A 16,181-nucleotide genomic window follows, 5' to 3' on the forward strand; every position below is an offset into this window, starting at 1 on the left:
TCCTATGTCCTTGTTTATGTGTGGTTTGTGAAATTTTGGGGATGCAATCCAGAATAAGTTGTCTAAGATGCAAGTTATTGTATCAATAGTGTTTAAAGATTCCTTGTCTTAAAGGAGGGATTTATAAGTTGTATGGAATGATAAGTGGCATTTCTGTAAAAAGATCTTAAGATATAGGCAGATAAGATTGTAAACAGTTTGCACAGCAGGAAGAAAAGTCAGTTCATGAATCTTTTTAACTCTTGTCTCATAACTGGATTGCTGAAATCCTCAGCTGAAGATCTTTCTTACATTTCATGATGAGGGTTCCAGCCTCACTCATGGAGTTGAATTCTTCAAGTGAGAAAGCCATATATCTGGCTTACGGCAGGTCGTTGTGTCTACCCAGGTGCCTGCTCGTGATGAAATAAAGCACGGATGGGCTTCTAAGGTCGTCCACCACCATCAAGCTGGAATGATGCCATATGACCTATAATTGTGTAGGTGCAACGTAAAACAACAAAAAAAAGCAACATCTCAGTATCCTTGAAGATATTTGTCATTGTTTTTAACTAGTATAACAGATTACTTGACATAGCACAAAAATATATATAAGGTGACAAATTAATAGCTTGTTTCTGTTACAGCATTGAATTTATTGATGAAGCAAGCTGCTAGACCTAAATCTCTACTGCAAGGCTGTGATAGGACCGTGCAATATCTACAACATTTAGGTAAAGTCTAATCTGTATATATATATCACTATACTGTTGAATTAATATATATATAATTAATATATATACTAACTAAATGTCAACGGCATGCCTGAAGTGGATATTGGCACGATTGGACCTGTATTGGCAAATAGAACCTATATTGACACGATTGAACATGTATTGGCAAATTGAACCTATACTGGCACGATTGAAACTGTATTGGCAAATTGAACCTATATTGGCACGATTGAACATGTATTGGCAAAATTGAACCTATATTGGCATGAAGGGGTTACCATACCTTAGATGGAAATAGAGTTTAGTTTTGCATGCTTTTTTGGCAAATAAAACACTTTTTTTCGTTCAGAGTTCGGCCTGAGTGATTAATTACGACGCATCTGAATGAAAAAAGTGTTTTATTTGCCAATAAAGCACGCAAAACTAAAATCTGTTTCCCAAGTAGATTGAATAATAAGTGATTACCTTTTCTTTTAACATTAATCATAATGACTTAGCTTGTAATGAAGGGGAGCTACAATACGATGATGTAGTTTCACAATGTCAGATAGTTTAATTTTCTGTTTAACCTTTAGCCTGCAGACTGATCTTGGTCTACACTGTTCACTATTCAGTCAGTAAATTTTCAGTGAACACCCCATTAAATAATAAGTGGTACTGCCAAGCTTGAAAGAAGGACCAGCCCATTTAAAAAATTTGCAGGGTAAAGGTTAAAGTTGTTGTTTCTGCCTAGGTGCTGTTGTTTGAATTCTTGGAAGGCAAGCCTTTGGTCTTCCTCCTGAAAGGCAACTTATACATAAAATAATCTTGTCTTCTTTTTAGCTCACCTGAGCCAAAGGCTCATGGTGAGCTTTTGTGACCACTCAATGTCCATCGTCAGTCATGTGTCGTCTGTCGTGTGTCCGTCAACGTTTTCTAAAAAAATCTTCTTCTTGAAAACCACTGGGCAGAATTACACCAAACTTCACAGGAATGATCCTTGGGTTGCCCCCTTTCAAAATTGTTCAAAGAATTGAATTCCATGCAGAACTCTGGTTGCCATGGCAACCGAAAGGAAAAACTTTAAAAATCTTCTTGTCCAAAACCACAGGGCCTAGGGCTTTGATATATGGTGTGTAGCATCATCTAGTGGTCCTCCACCAAGATTGTTCAAATTATCCCCCTAGGGTCAAATGTGGCCCCGCCCCGGGAGTCACATGGTTTAAATAGACTTATATAGGGAAAACTTTGAAAATCTTCTTGTACAAAACCACATTGCCTAGGGCTTTGATATTTGGTATGTGGCATCATCTAGTGGTCCTCTACCAAGAATGTTCAAATTATTCCCCTAGGGTCAAATATGGCACCGCCCCGGGGGTCACATGGTTTATATAGACTTATATAGGGAAAACTATGAAAATCTTCCTGTACATAACCAGACAGCCTAGGGCTTTGATATTTGGTATGAAGCATCATCTAGTGGTCCTCTAACAAGATTATTCAAATTATCCCCCTAGAGTCAAATATGGCCCCGCCCCGGGGGTCCCAAGTTGTAAATAGACTTGTATTGGAAAAAAAGTTTAAAAATCTTCTTGTCTGAAACCACAAGACTTAGGCCTTTGATATTTGGTTTTAAGTATTGTCGTATAGTCCTCAACCAAAATTGTTCAAAATGTACCCCTGGGGTGAAAAGAGACCCTGTCATGGGGGTCCCATGTATTATATACTTTATATAGGAAAAAACTTTAAAAATCTTCCTGTCTAAAACCACACGACCTAGACTTTTGATATTTGGTATGATGCATTGCCTAGTAGACCTCTACCAAATTTGTTGAAATTATGCCCCTGGGGTTTAATGGAGGCCCCACCCCGGGGTCACTTAGTTATTATATGAATTATATAGGAAAAAAATACTTAGAAAATTATCTGATCCTATTTCCAAGACTGTTTAATTATAATTACCTGATGACCCTAAGTAATATGATGTCACTTGACTGTGACCTTGACCTGCTGACCTACTTTCTTGTTTTTTCAAGATACAGCCTTTAAATTTGGATAACATATACAGTTTTGCACACCGGTCGTAAAAATGAATTTCATTGACCATGAATGTGACCTACTGATTTTCTTAATATTTTAGCATCAGTTTGACATTTGAAACATGTAGCTCATATTACTCAGGTGAGCGATCCAGGATCATCATGACTCTTGTTTACACTTTTTCAGAACTCTTTCATTTTGTTTTCAGGACCGGATCATATAGATTTAATCTTTGAGTATGCTGACTGGGTTATTAAACAATATCCTGAAGATGGACTAAAGGTAGTTTTTCATATATATTTGAAAACCATTGTCAGTCTTACCACCTTATGCCAGATCAAACCTTTATTTTGAGAAAAAAAGTTGTTAAGCTAATATAATGAGATTTTAAAAAATGTTTCAGGGTAGGGGTGGGGGTGGAGGCAGGTGAGAAAGGAAATACAAATGAAGTTGTGTTAAAAAATGCTAATTTAGCTATATTGAATAATGATAAAGAAAGTGTTGGGTTCCTGTAGTTGGTATGTTTGCCATTTATGAAATTTAAGGAGGTTAAAACTGTTAGGGGTACCAATTAATATATATAAATAGTTTTAATGTTTAGATCTTATAAGGTAAAGATGTAGATATTATCATACATGTGCAATAGTAAGTGTTGAAGTATATGTCATGAATTGTGTAATTGTTTTACAGATATTCACAGAAGATCTTCCTGAAGTAGAGAGTCTGCCGAGACGTAAAGTCTTAGATTATCTGGAAAACCTCAGTAAAGGCAAAAAAGACTTGGCAATTAAATATTTGGTAGTATTTTATATCACTTTTGTCCTGCATTTTGCTTTTTAGCTCACCTGTCACATTGTGACAATGTGAGCTTTTGTGATCACCCGTCATCCGTCGTCAGTCCGTGCGTGCATCCGTGCGTCCAGCAACAATTTCTTGTCTGCATGATAGTGGTTTCATTTATGACTTTATTGTACCCCCCGACAACAAAGTTGTAAGGGGGGGTATACTGGTTTCAGGTTGTCTGTCTGTCCGTCTGTCTGTCCGTAGACACAATCTTGTGCACACCATCTCTCCTCATCCCCTTGACACAATTTAATGAAACTTCACACAAGTGATCAGTAACAACAGTAGTTGTGCATGGGGCATGTTAGGTTCTTTCAGAAAAAAAACTTGCGGAGTTATGGGACTTTGTTTTTTGTTACTATACTATATACATAGACACAATCTTGTGCGCACCATCTCTCCTCATCCACTTGACACAATTTAATGAAACTTCACACAAGTGATCAGTAACAACAGTAGTTGTGCATGGGGCATGTTAGTTTCTTTCAGAAAAAAAGTTGCAGAGTTATGGGACTTTGTTTTTTGTTACTATACTATATACATAGACACAATCTTGTGTGCAGCATGTCTCCTCATCCCCTTCACACAATTTAATGAAACTTCACACAAGTGATTAGTAACAACAGTAGTTGTGCATGGTGCATGTTAGGTTCTTTCAACGACAAAAATTGCAGAGTTATGGGACTTTGTTTCTTGTTAACATTTGCACACAATTTAATGAAACTTCACATAAGTGATCAGTACCAACCCTAGTTGTGCATGGTGCATGTTACGTTCTTTTAGAGAAATATTCTGCATAGTTATGGGACTTTGTTTTTTGTTACTATACTGTATACATATAGTCTGTATACATACAGTCCACATAATTATGCAATCTTGTGTGCATCAAATTACAATGTACTGTGTTAGTGCATGCGGGGGGTACATTCATCACCTTTAGTGATAGTTCTAGTTTTAACCAAACTTGCACACAACTTGTATCACCATAAGATCTCGGTTCCTTTCTTGAACTGGCCAGATCCCATAATGGGTTCCAGAGTTATGGCCCCTGAAAGGGCCAAAATTAGCTATTTTGACCTTGTCTGCACAATAGCAGCTTTATTTATGATCTGATTTTTACCAAACTGGCACACAACTTGTATCACCATAAGATCTGGGTTCCTTTCTTGAACTGGCCAGATTCCATTATGGGTTCCCGAGTTATGGCCCCTGAAAGGGCCAGAATTAGCTATTTTGACCTTGTCTGCACAATAGCAGCTTCATTTATGGTTTTATTTTAACTAAACTTGCACACAACTTGTATCACTATAACATCTTGGTTCCTTTCTTGAACTGGCGAGATTCCATTATGGGTTCCAGAGTTATGGCCCCTGAAAGGGCCAGAATTAGCTATTTTGACCTTGTCTGCACAATAGCAGCTTCATTTATGATTTGAATTTAATCAAACTTGCACAAAACTTTTGTCACCATAAGATCTCAGTTCCTTTCTTGAACTGGCCAGATCCCATAATGGGTTCCAGAGTTATGGCCCCTGAAAGGGCCAAAATTAGCTATTTTGACCTTGTCTGCACAATAGCAGCTTTATTTATGATCTGATTTTTACCAAACTGGCACACAACTTGTATCACCATAAGATCTTGGTTCCTTTCTTGAACTGGCGAGATTCCATTATGGGTTCCAGAGTTATGGCCCCTGAAAGGGCCAGAATTAGCTATTTTGACCTTGTCTGCACAATAGCAGCTTCATTTATGATTTGAATTTAACCAAACTTGCACACAACTTGTATCACCATAAGATCTCGGTTCCTTTCTTGAACTGGCCAGATCCCATAATGGATTCCAGAGTTATGGCCCCTGAAAGGGCCAAAATTAGCTATTTTGACCTTGTCTGCACAATAGCAGCTTTATTTATGATCTGATTTTTACCAAACTGGCACACAACTTGTATCACCATAAGATCTTGGTTCCTGTCTTGAACTGGCCAGATTCCATTATGGGTTCCCAAGTTACGGCCCCTGAAAGGGCCAGAATTAGCTATTTTGACGTTGTCTGCACAATAGCAGCTTCATTTATGGTTTTATTTTAACTAAACTTGCACACAACTTGTATCACTGTAACATCTTGGTTCCTTTCTTGAACTGGCGAGATTCCATTATGGGTTCCAGAGTTATGGCCCCTGAAAGGGCCAAAATTAGCTATAATGACCTTGTCTGCACAATAGCAGCTTCATTTATGATTTGAATTTAATCAAACTTGCACAAAACTTGTGTCACCATAAGATCTCAGTTCCTTTATTGAACCGGCAGATCCCATAATGGGTTTCAGAGTTATGGCCCCTGAAAGGGCCAAAACTAGCTATTTTGACCATATCTGCACAATAGTAGCTTCATTTATGATTTGATTTTAACCAAACTTGCACACAACTTGTATCACCACAAGATCTGGTTTCATTCTTGAACTGGCCAGATTCCATCATGGGTTCCAGAGTTATGGTCCCCTAAAGGTCCAAAATTGGCTATTTTGGCTTTTGCAGCCATATAGAGACTTCATTTATGGTTTTATTTGATACAAACTTCCAAAATATCTTCAACAACAATAAATCTTGGATTCCATGACAAATCAGATCCAAACGTAGGTTCCAGAGTTATTTTATATCTGATTACCTCCCCTGATTGTAATCAAAATGGATTTATATCAGTAAGTACTTATAGTACTTATTTGAATTTCATTATTGTCATTAGTTGGACTGAGCCAATCATGGTAGATAACTATGGACTGATTTTTTGTCAAATTACCTCCCTTTATTTCAAATTAAAATGGGTATATCTTCGTAACTAATGAAGATACTGATTTGAAACTTCATTTATGTCAACAGATTTATTTGGCAGATCCTTCTTTTGTTCACTTACAATAATTTTCTTTTTAATTACTTCCCTTTACGTTACTATAAATTGCTCATTTTTAGTAACTTTTTATTATTGGCCGAAGGGAAAAACCGAGACCACTTTTCTGTGGTATAACATGGATGGTACCTCCAATTTTTAGGTGTATTTTGACATATCTGTACCGTTTAAGAATTTATTTTTCTTTTTGGTTAAATTTCTTTCCTTTGTTGTTCCTGTCCTTTGGACTTAGATATTTTTTCTGAGGACCTTCTTGTCTGTAAGTGCAATGATAACAGGTGAGCGATGTAGGGCCATCATGGCCCTTTTGTTATGATAGATCAGTCACTTTTTTTCTGTACCTAAATTAATAAAGTATTTTTTTATGAGGATTTTAAGTGTTTTTAGCTCATATGAGCACCAGGTACCTAGGATGAGCTATTCTGGTCACTCACCATCAGTCTGTCATTTGTCGTCAGTCTATCCATCAACACTTTTTATACCCCACCAAAGGCAGAGGGATATAGTTTTAGCGTTGTCCGTCCGTCCGTCTGAAGCCATATCTAGGAAGTGGTTGGAAATATTTAAATAAAACTTCATATACATCTTCACCACTGTAGAGAAATGCTGCATGTCATGTTTCAGTCAGATTGCCCAAGTAACACCAGAGTTATGGCCCTTAGTAGTTTGTAGTGTTAACTATATATGGTACTATATCTATGGCAATTTCTGCTTTATAACATGTGACCTAAAACTATGAAACTTAAATTGAATTTAGATCACCATAATGTGGAAGCACACACACAATTTCGTCAGGATCTCTTTAGTTACTTCGGAGTTGTTGCCCTTTAATTGTTTAAAAATCCACATTTTTGTGCATAACAAACTAACCAATAGGTAGAATTTCATTAAACTTCTTTTATTTTTTTCCATGGACATTTACTATCCACAGGTGAAGTTGTGTACCCTCATCCAGGTGCCCCCACCGTCCTGGTCATCCCCCCCCCCCCCCCGACCCCTTTACCACCCATGTTCCAGATTTCTTCCTGGAGTGCCGTCTTAAGGACATCTGTTCTTTTAAGTTCAAATGTAATGAAATTATTTGCTTCTTAGTAACATCCTTAATTTTTTGCCTGATATATTTCTTTGCCATTCCTCACCACAAACCCATTCAGCAGGAAATACCAATTCATTGAATTTGCTTGTCTTCATACAACATCCCCTTTGAAACCATTTGGTTGCTGTTGATAAAACTTGGCCTGAAAATTTATATAAGGAAAACTTAATCTTCTCTTTTTTAAAAAGATATGCCACTATAAGTGAAACTCAGCTGCACAATTCAGGGCCGTCATGGTCCTCTCATTTTAGTTTATGGATGTAATTAAAAAAAGAATTTGGTCGCACATTTTTACAAATTCTCAAAAGTTGGTAGGTTTGTATTATCAAATATTTCTCAGACAATGTTGCTTTTTCAAGATAAATAGAAATTATTTTAAATACAGAAATATAGTGGATAATTTAAAAAAAATCTTCTTATCAGGAAACACAGATACCAAAATTGTTCATAGAGTCTGTGAAATTCAGGTGAGCATTGTAGGACCATCATGGCCCTCTTATTTCTGAAAACCATTATGGATTTTTGAAGAAACCGATTAATCTATGATTGGTTACATTATATAATCTGATGTTACAGGAGCATGTGATATATGACTGGAATGATACATCTGAGGAAATACACAGCAGGTTTGCTCAACTTCTCAGGGAGAAAGTACAGGCCTACATGAAAGAATATATACTCTCATTACCAGAAGGTTAGTTGTTGTATAGAGGTACTTGATATACTGACATATCCAACTTGAACACAGCACTACATTTTTACTTAAATTTTTGTCAGCTGAACTAAAATTCCTGTTATTTAAGGTTTTGATTAAGTTATTGCATAGCAAATATGTATCTTGTTTCAGTGTGATATCTTCAATATTTTTTTTCTGAGTGGACACCAGATGCAATATTTTCAGTAGAGTTTTGCTACAAGTAAATAATGTCTTGTGTTCACAGTTGAAAAGAGAGTTTGATCAAGTACATGCAAAATTTAAAAAGTCTTTTTATTTTGTGTGTTTCCAGTGGTATTTCATAATCATCCACACAATTATGGTGTGCAGCATCTTCACATCACAATGTTTAACCCTTACCCTGCTAAATTTCTATAATGATCTTGTCCATCTTTCAAGTTGGACAGTACCATTAACTGTTAAAAGGGTTGCTTACCAAGAAGATACAGACTGAATGGCGAACTGTGCAGATCATGATCAGACTGCACATATGTGCAGGCTGATCATGATCTACACTGGGCACAAAGGCAGAATCAGTCATGTTTAGCATGATAAGGGTTAACACAGTTTTATGTTATTTAAATACTGTGGTATTTTAGTTTTTAAGAAACTGTGGCAGTTATAAATGAAATGAATTGATCATATTAAATATTCCTCCCAAAATGTTGATGTCCACAGGCAGTTAACCCACTGAAATCAGATTTCATTCATATTCAAGGATGGGGATAGCCCTTGGTTACAAGTTATACATTCATTAAAAGTATGTATTGTTTTCAGGCCACATGCCAGTAACAAAGGCGGGTACAGAGCCTGCAGAGTTAGGGGAGTACAGAAAAAAACTGATAGATTTCTTAAACAAGTCCACATACTATAAACCAGAGGAACTGTTGCCTAGGTTTCCAATGAATGGTATGGATAAGTGTATGATAAATAATGTTTGATAACCTCTGCTAACAGCTTATCATTTTGTCATTAGTGTTTGTCTCAGTGTATATAGTTACATATATCATTCTGGGTACAGGAAATAGTAATTAACATTTGTGAGTGGAAGGATTAATACATAGAATTGGTGGACATTTCTTCTTTTCTCAAATTTTTAATGTCAAGCTAATTGCTGTAAATAATTTTGGTTACCAGAGTGTGTTTAAAAAGCTATTACTGTTTGTGTGTGAATCTCTTAATTTAGTTGTTTCTTTGTAAGACAGGTATATATCAGGATTTCTTTAGAAAAAATTCATTTGCAAAACATGTACTTTAGAGATGATTGATTCAAGAAAAAAGTTTGATAGATAAGTAATTCTCTTCATGCTCTTGACATTATTTTCTATAGGTTGTATAAAATTTTAAGAAATGAGTTCTGACATTTATTTCAGAATTTTTTGAGGAGCGTGCAATATTGCTAGGACGGTTAGGGAGACACGAGGTAGCGTTGGCGTTGTATGTGATAATTCTAAGAGATGCTAAGTTAGCTGAAGAGTAAGTGTTCTGCCATTTGTCTGTCTTTAAATATTGTAAACTGTATGATAGAAAAGACTAAGCCTGCCTGGCTAGCTCGACAGTTACTGTCTTGGGGTTGTAAGTTTGATCCAAAACAAGGGGAATGACAGACTGCAAAATTGATACTGTGTAGTTTTGCTGCCTACATTAGATCTACATGACTGATTGTGTTAACCCTACACAAAAAATAGATTGGGAAATTACTTCATATATTCTGCATTTTGCTCATAACTTCATAAGTAATCCTTTTCTACAATTTCTGCTGCAAGAGATGTATATTTACTCTATACCTATGAATATTCTGTCTTAAATGTAGTATGTATTTTACAAATGAATAAAAAATCTCTGTATTCTGCTCATATCAGGTATAGAAAAATATTCAATCAGCAATGATATAATGATCATCATGTGACATTCCTCACCTTTTCAAATGAGTTTTGAGTCTTATCTAAAATTACTTTCAGTTTTGACTGATACAGCTGATACATTATAACTGTACTTTCATCCTCAATGATGCATTTGGATTGATTGAATTTTGCCAGGTTAATCCAGGCCTGGCAAAATCCACTCAAGTTGAATACTACATTACAGATGAAGGTACTGTTATGATAATCCTGTTATAGAAAGAGAGAGACCAAGGTGTCTAAAACCATTGTTAGGTTGAGTTTTGACTGTAAATATTTTGGTCAATGGTCATTTATGATGATTTTAATTTCAGATACTGTATGAAATATTACAACAGGCATAAACCAGGGGATAAAGATGTAAGTCCATATTTTTTAATGTAACAAGACTTGTGACTGTTAAATGGTGATACACATAAATGAAGAGTGTATTTCACATATATTGGGTCTAAATCCGACCCAAAGCCCCAAACAGAGGGTATATTCCTTCCTTGAGATTTGAAAGGTCCAGCATGAAAACATGAAAGTCCGCTCTGAAAGATCACAAGAAAATTTTGTGTACTTTTATAATTGTGTTGAGACACAAAAAGAATTTACAGACCAAACTGCAGTTAAAGGCATTTATTGGTAGTAAGTAAAAAAATATTCCCATTGCAAGAGTCTTCTTTCAGTTATTTTTGACTAGTAGAATTGTTTTATATACATGTTTTTTTTTTGTAAAACCTTTTCTTTCCTTGGTAATGATGCAATATTATATATATTTTTGTGCAATATTGCAGCTGTGAGCAATGTGTTGCAGCTGTGAGCAATGTGTTGCAGCTGTGAGCAATGTGTTGCAGCTGTGAGCAATGCATTGCAACTGTGAGCAATGTATTGTAGCTGTGAGCAGTGTGTTGCAGCTGTGAGCAATAGCTGTAAGCAGTGTATTGAAACTGTGAGCAATGTATTACAGCTGTGAGTAGTATTTTGGGCAAGAAATTAGAATAACAATAAATGGAGTACATGTAATTGTAAGAATTTGAAGTCTAGTTTAAGCACATGAATACAAATGCTTACATCAAGTTTTTAGCATGAGTATTTGAATTTTTTTAAAATTGTATAATTTTTTTAATTGCCCATTTCATCGGTGTCTGCATCTGTGTAACAAAAGTTTTGCATGTAAGCAGGTTTCTCAATAACTACTTCACACATGTCTTTTACATCATTATATGACCCCCTGGGACAAGTTACATAACAATAGCTTTTATTTTGTCCAGATTATATCTCTTTAGCCTGCTGGCGGCAATTGTATCTGCCTTTTGCGACCAGTGCAGACCAAGGTCAGCCTGCACATCCGTGCAGGCTGATCATGGTCTGCACTGTTCGCTATTCAGTCAGTAAATTTTTAGTGAACACCCCTTCAAATAACAAATGGTATTGCCCAAATTGAATGAAGGACCAGTCCATTTTAGAAATTTAGCAGGCTAAGGGTTAACTGAGAATTTCAGGTTAAAGTGTTGCATGTTAGCAGGTTTTCTCAGAAACTACTTGGTCAAATACTTTCAAATTTCACACATGTGTTTGGCATGTCAGGACAAGTTACATAACTGTAGCACTAATTTGTCAAAATTATATCTCTTTTTAACAGAATTTCAGGTTAAAGTTTTTCATGTAAGCAGGATTTTAAGAAAGTAAATGCCAAATGCTTTCAAACTTCACACAACGTCTTTGGCATCATGAGTTGACCTCCCAGGACAAGTTACATAACTCTTGACTTTTTGTGTGTCAAAATTATGTCCTTATTGAATTGTGACAATTATGCATATGTTTGCGTGTTTCTGAGGAAATACTTAAATGAATGTTTTCAGATTCTCCACACATTTTTGGCATCATTGGATGACCTCACATCACAAGTTTCATAGCTCTGTCTTACATTTTAGCAAAAATTTTGCCCCTTTTTCAACTTAGAAAATGTTGCTCAAGCTTTTGTATGTGAGCTAGTATTAGGTGGAAGGGCTTCAGATAGTTGAGCATACTGTTATTAGACAGCTCTTGTTACATTGTATAATATATTTCAGGTTTACTACTATTTACTAAAAGTGTATTTACAACCTCCTGATTCTGTGTCCTTGGGCCTTGCATCATATAAGGATGGTCTCAAACCTGAACCCAATTTACCAGCAGCCTTAAAAATCATGGAGCAACATGCAGGATGTATAGACACCACTAGGGTAAGGATCTTAATACTACTCACCATAGTTCTGGTGAAATTTTTCAACAATTTCATTTCCACCAATTTTGGCATAGAATGTATATATGAAATTTAAACAAAAAAAGTAAAGTGAGTGAAAATAAGTGTTTATGATACTGGTAAAAAAGCAGGATGAATGTTGATTTTCTTTTTTTGAAAAGCTTTGCATTTAGGGTTTACTCCCTTCTTCACAATATTTTTAGTTATTTATTAGGATGTCTTACAAAAATGATTTATCAGTAAGTTTGTACCACTGATCATGTTCATAGTACCCACATTTTATGGATTTTTGAGAGAAAATTTCTTGTAAAATGTGTGAATGTGACGCTTTAAACTGACAACAGGTCAGATAAAAAAATCACTGTTTATTTACTGACAGTACAAGGTTAAAACAGACTTTTTCTCATGCAAATATTGTGTCAAACACGTAACAGTACACACCAGATTTGTTGTGCACAGACATAGTCAATGTAAGCGTGATTCTTGGCTACATGTTATATAGTTCAATATATTTTTTTTAGGCATTAGAGCTACTTCCTCCTGACACGAAGATTCAAGATATTCTAGGGTTTATGGAGAATGTTCTAGAACTTAAAGCTTCCACAAAACATCAAAACAGGGTGCTCAGAAACATGCTTTTCTCAGAAACTTTACATGTAAGTAAAACAACTCACAATTTTGATGGAACTGATGTCACAAATGATGTCACACATCTGACACGAAGTGGAATGTCGTTTTGAAAAAATACTGTCGTTTAACGTTCCTTTGTAACATAACTGAGCCCATAGAGACATATTGTTTCTGCCGTCGCTGTCTGTCAGTCTGTCTCTTCGCCCGTCTGCATTAAGCAGGAATAATCAGTGCCAAGCCTAGTTGTGCATGTCCCAGGCATGTTCTGCTTCGCTTCACAAAATGGCGGCAAGAGCTAAAAGTAAAAAATATTGTCCAGACTTTCACAGGTCAAACTGCTGGCTGGATATTGATGAAACATCACAGGAATGATCAGTACCGAGCCTAGTTGTGCTTATTGCTGGCACTTTTGACTTGATGGACAAAATGGCCATCAGAGCTAAAATAAAGAAAAGTCTTGTCTGAACTGCTGGCTGTATTTCGAAAGAACTTCAAAAGGAGTGATCAGTACTAAGCCTAATTGTGCATATCCCGTGCAAGTTCCACTTTGCTGCACAAAATGGCCGCCAGAACTAAAAATACAAAAAACTTGTCTGGCTTTCTTAGGTCAAAGTGCTGGCTAGATTTTGAAAAAACTTCACAGGAGTGATCAGTACCAAGCCTACTTGTGCATATTGCTGGCATGCTTTGCTGCACAAAATGGCCACCAGAGCTAAAGATAGAAAATCTTGTCCAGCTTTCAGAGGCCAAACTGCAGGCCGGATTTTGATGAAACTTCACAGGAGTGATCAGTACCAAGCCTAGTTTTGCATATCGCTGACACATTCTGCTTTGCTGCACAAAATGGCCACCAGGGCTAAAAATCGGTAAATCTTGTCCAGCTTCCACAGGTCAAACTGCTGAACGGATTTTGACAAAACTTCACAAGAGTAATCAGTATCAAGCCTAGTTTTGCATGTTGCAGTCAAGTTCTGCTTTGTTTCACAAAATGGCTACCAGAGCTAAAACTAGAGAAATCTTGTCTGGCTTTCACAGGTCAAACTGCTGGCTGGATTTCAACGAAAGATCAGTACCAAGCCTAGTTTTGCATATTGCCAGCTGTTCCGCTTCGCTGCACATAATGGCGACCAGAGCTGAAAATAGAAAAGTCTTGTCCAGCTTTCACAGATCAAACTGCTGGCCGGGTTTTGATGAAACATCACAGGAGTGATCAGTATTAAGCCTAGTTTTGCATATCTCCGGCATGTTCCGATTCACTGCACAAAATGGCCACCAGAGCTAAAAAAAATCTTGTCCAGCTTTCAGAGGACAAACTGCTGCTGGATTTTGAAGAAACTTCACAGGAGTGATCAGTACCAAGCCTAGTTGTGCATATCTCCAGCACGTTTTGCTGCACAAAATCGCCATCTGAGCTAAAAATAGAAAAATCTTGTCTTAGAATCTGGAAGTGAGCTTTTTGTACCCCCCAACAACAAAGTTGTAAGGGGGTGTATACTGGTTTCAGGTTGTCTGTCTGTCTGTCTGTCCGTAGATGCAATCTTGTGCGCACCATCTCTCCTTATCCCCTTGACACAATTTAATGAAACTTCACACAAGTGATCAGTACCAACAGTAGTTGTGCATGGGGCATGTTAGGTTCTTTTAGAAAAAAAATTTGCAGAGTTATGGGACTTTGTTTTTTTTGTTACTATACTATATACATAGACACAATCTTGTGCGCACCATCTCTCCTCATCCCCTTGACACAATTTAATGAAACTTCACACAAGTGATCAATAACAACAGTAGTTGTGCATGGGGCATGTTAGGTTCTTTCAGAAAATAAATTTGCAGAGTTATGGGACTTTGTTTTTTTGTTACTATACTATATACACAGACACAATCTTGTACGCACCATCTCTCCTCATCCCCTTGACACAATTTAATGAAACTTCACACAAGTGATCAGTAACAACAGTAGTTGTGCATGGGGCATGTTAGGTTCTTTCAGAAAATAAATTTGCAGAGTAATGGGACTTTGTTTTTTTGTTACTATACTATATACATGGACACAATCTTGTACGCACCATCTCTCCTCATCCCCTTGACACAATTTAATGAAACTTCACACAAGTGATCAGTAACAACAGTAGTTGTGCATGGGGCATGTTAGGTTCTTTCAACGACAAAAATTGCAGAGTTATGGGACTTTGTTTCTTGTTAACATACTATGTACATACAGTCTGCATATGCAATCTTGTGCGTGCCTAATCTACCAAACCCTTGCACACAATTTAATGAAACTTCACACAAGTGATCAGTACCAACCCTAGTTGTGCATGGTGCATGTTACATTCTTTTAGATAAATATTCTGCATAGTTATGGGACTTTGTTTTTTGTTACTATACTGTATACATACAGTCTATATACATACAGTCCACATAATTATGCAATCTTGTGTGCGTCAAATTGCAATGTACTGTGTCAGTGCATGCGGGGGGTACATTCATCACCTTTAGTGATAGCTCTAGTTGTTTTAGTGAACTGTCGAATAATTATCATTTTTTCTGCAGGTACATGAGCAAAGAATGTTTTATCAGAAGGAGAAGGTTGTCATAGATGATCTCAAAAGTTGTGCCGTCTGCAAGAAACGTATTGGAAATAGGTGACACTTTATTCAGTACTTAAATTTTCACCTTTATTTTGTCCAAGTTAACATGGACAATTGAAATTCAAATAATGTCCATTGTGGAAGTGTTAAAGTTTGCTGTAATAGTCTTTAAGATTTGCAATTTGGTAGAAATTAGGTTGTAAGTTTAAGCGAATCCAGTCCAAGTCAGAAGCCTGACAGTCTGTGGCAAGCATAGCTCTGACTGTATTCTAGTTTCTTGTTTTTATAAACCTTTAGCCTGCTGGGGGCAAGTGATTCTGCCTTTGCAACCAGTGTAGACCAAGATGAGCCTGGACATTTAAACATTTACAGTAATATTCCTGCATCTTGGACAACAATTCTTCTAATAGTTGAGCATTGGCTGTCTTACAGACAGCTCTTGTTCCTTTCTATTTTTGTACCCACTGACAAAGTTGTAAGTGGGGGTATACTGGTTTCAGGTTGTCTGTCTGTCCGTCTATCTGTCCGTAGACACAATCTT

At 36.6% G+C, this 16,181-nt stretch overlaps 1 protein-coding gene across 1 annotated transcript in view; it reads left to right on the forward strand.

Annotated features, from left to right (window-relative positions):
• Nucleotides 1-16,181, forward strand: part of LOC123543240 (vam6/Vps39-like protein) — a 57,284-nt gene that overhangs the window by 38,032 nt on the left and 3,071 nt on the right. Inside the window, exons 14-23 of the mRNA XM_053537339.1 lie at nt 627-713; nt 2,941-3,014; nt 3,423-3,530; nt 8,150-8,267; nt 9,066-9,197; nt 9,662-9,764; nt 10,504-10,549; nt 12,247-12,399; nt 12,941-13,075; nt 15,603-15,694. Of these exons, the coding sequence (XP_053393314.1) occupies nt 627-713; nt 2,941-3,014; nt 3,423-3,530; nt 8,150-8,267; nt 9,066-9,197; nt 9,662-9,764; nt 10,504-10,549; nt 12,247-12,399; nt 12,941-13,075; nt 15,603-15,694 (1,048 nt within the window). The remainder of the gene's footprint in view (nt 1-626; nt 714-2,940; nt 3,015-3,422; nt 3,531-8,149; nt 8,268-9,065; nt 9,198-9,661; nt 9,765-10,503; nt 10,550-12,246; nt 12,400-12,940; nt 13,076-15,602; nt 15,695-16,181) is intronic.

The sequence above is a fragment of the Mercenaria mercenaria genome, chromosome 1, assembly GCF_021730395.1.
Source record: "Mercenaria mercenaria strain notata chromosome 1, MADL_Memer_1, whole genome shotgun sequence".
Lineage (NCBI taxonomy): Eukaryota > Metazoa > Mollusca > Bivalvia > Venerida > Veneridae > Mercenaria > Mercenaria mercenaria.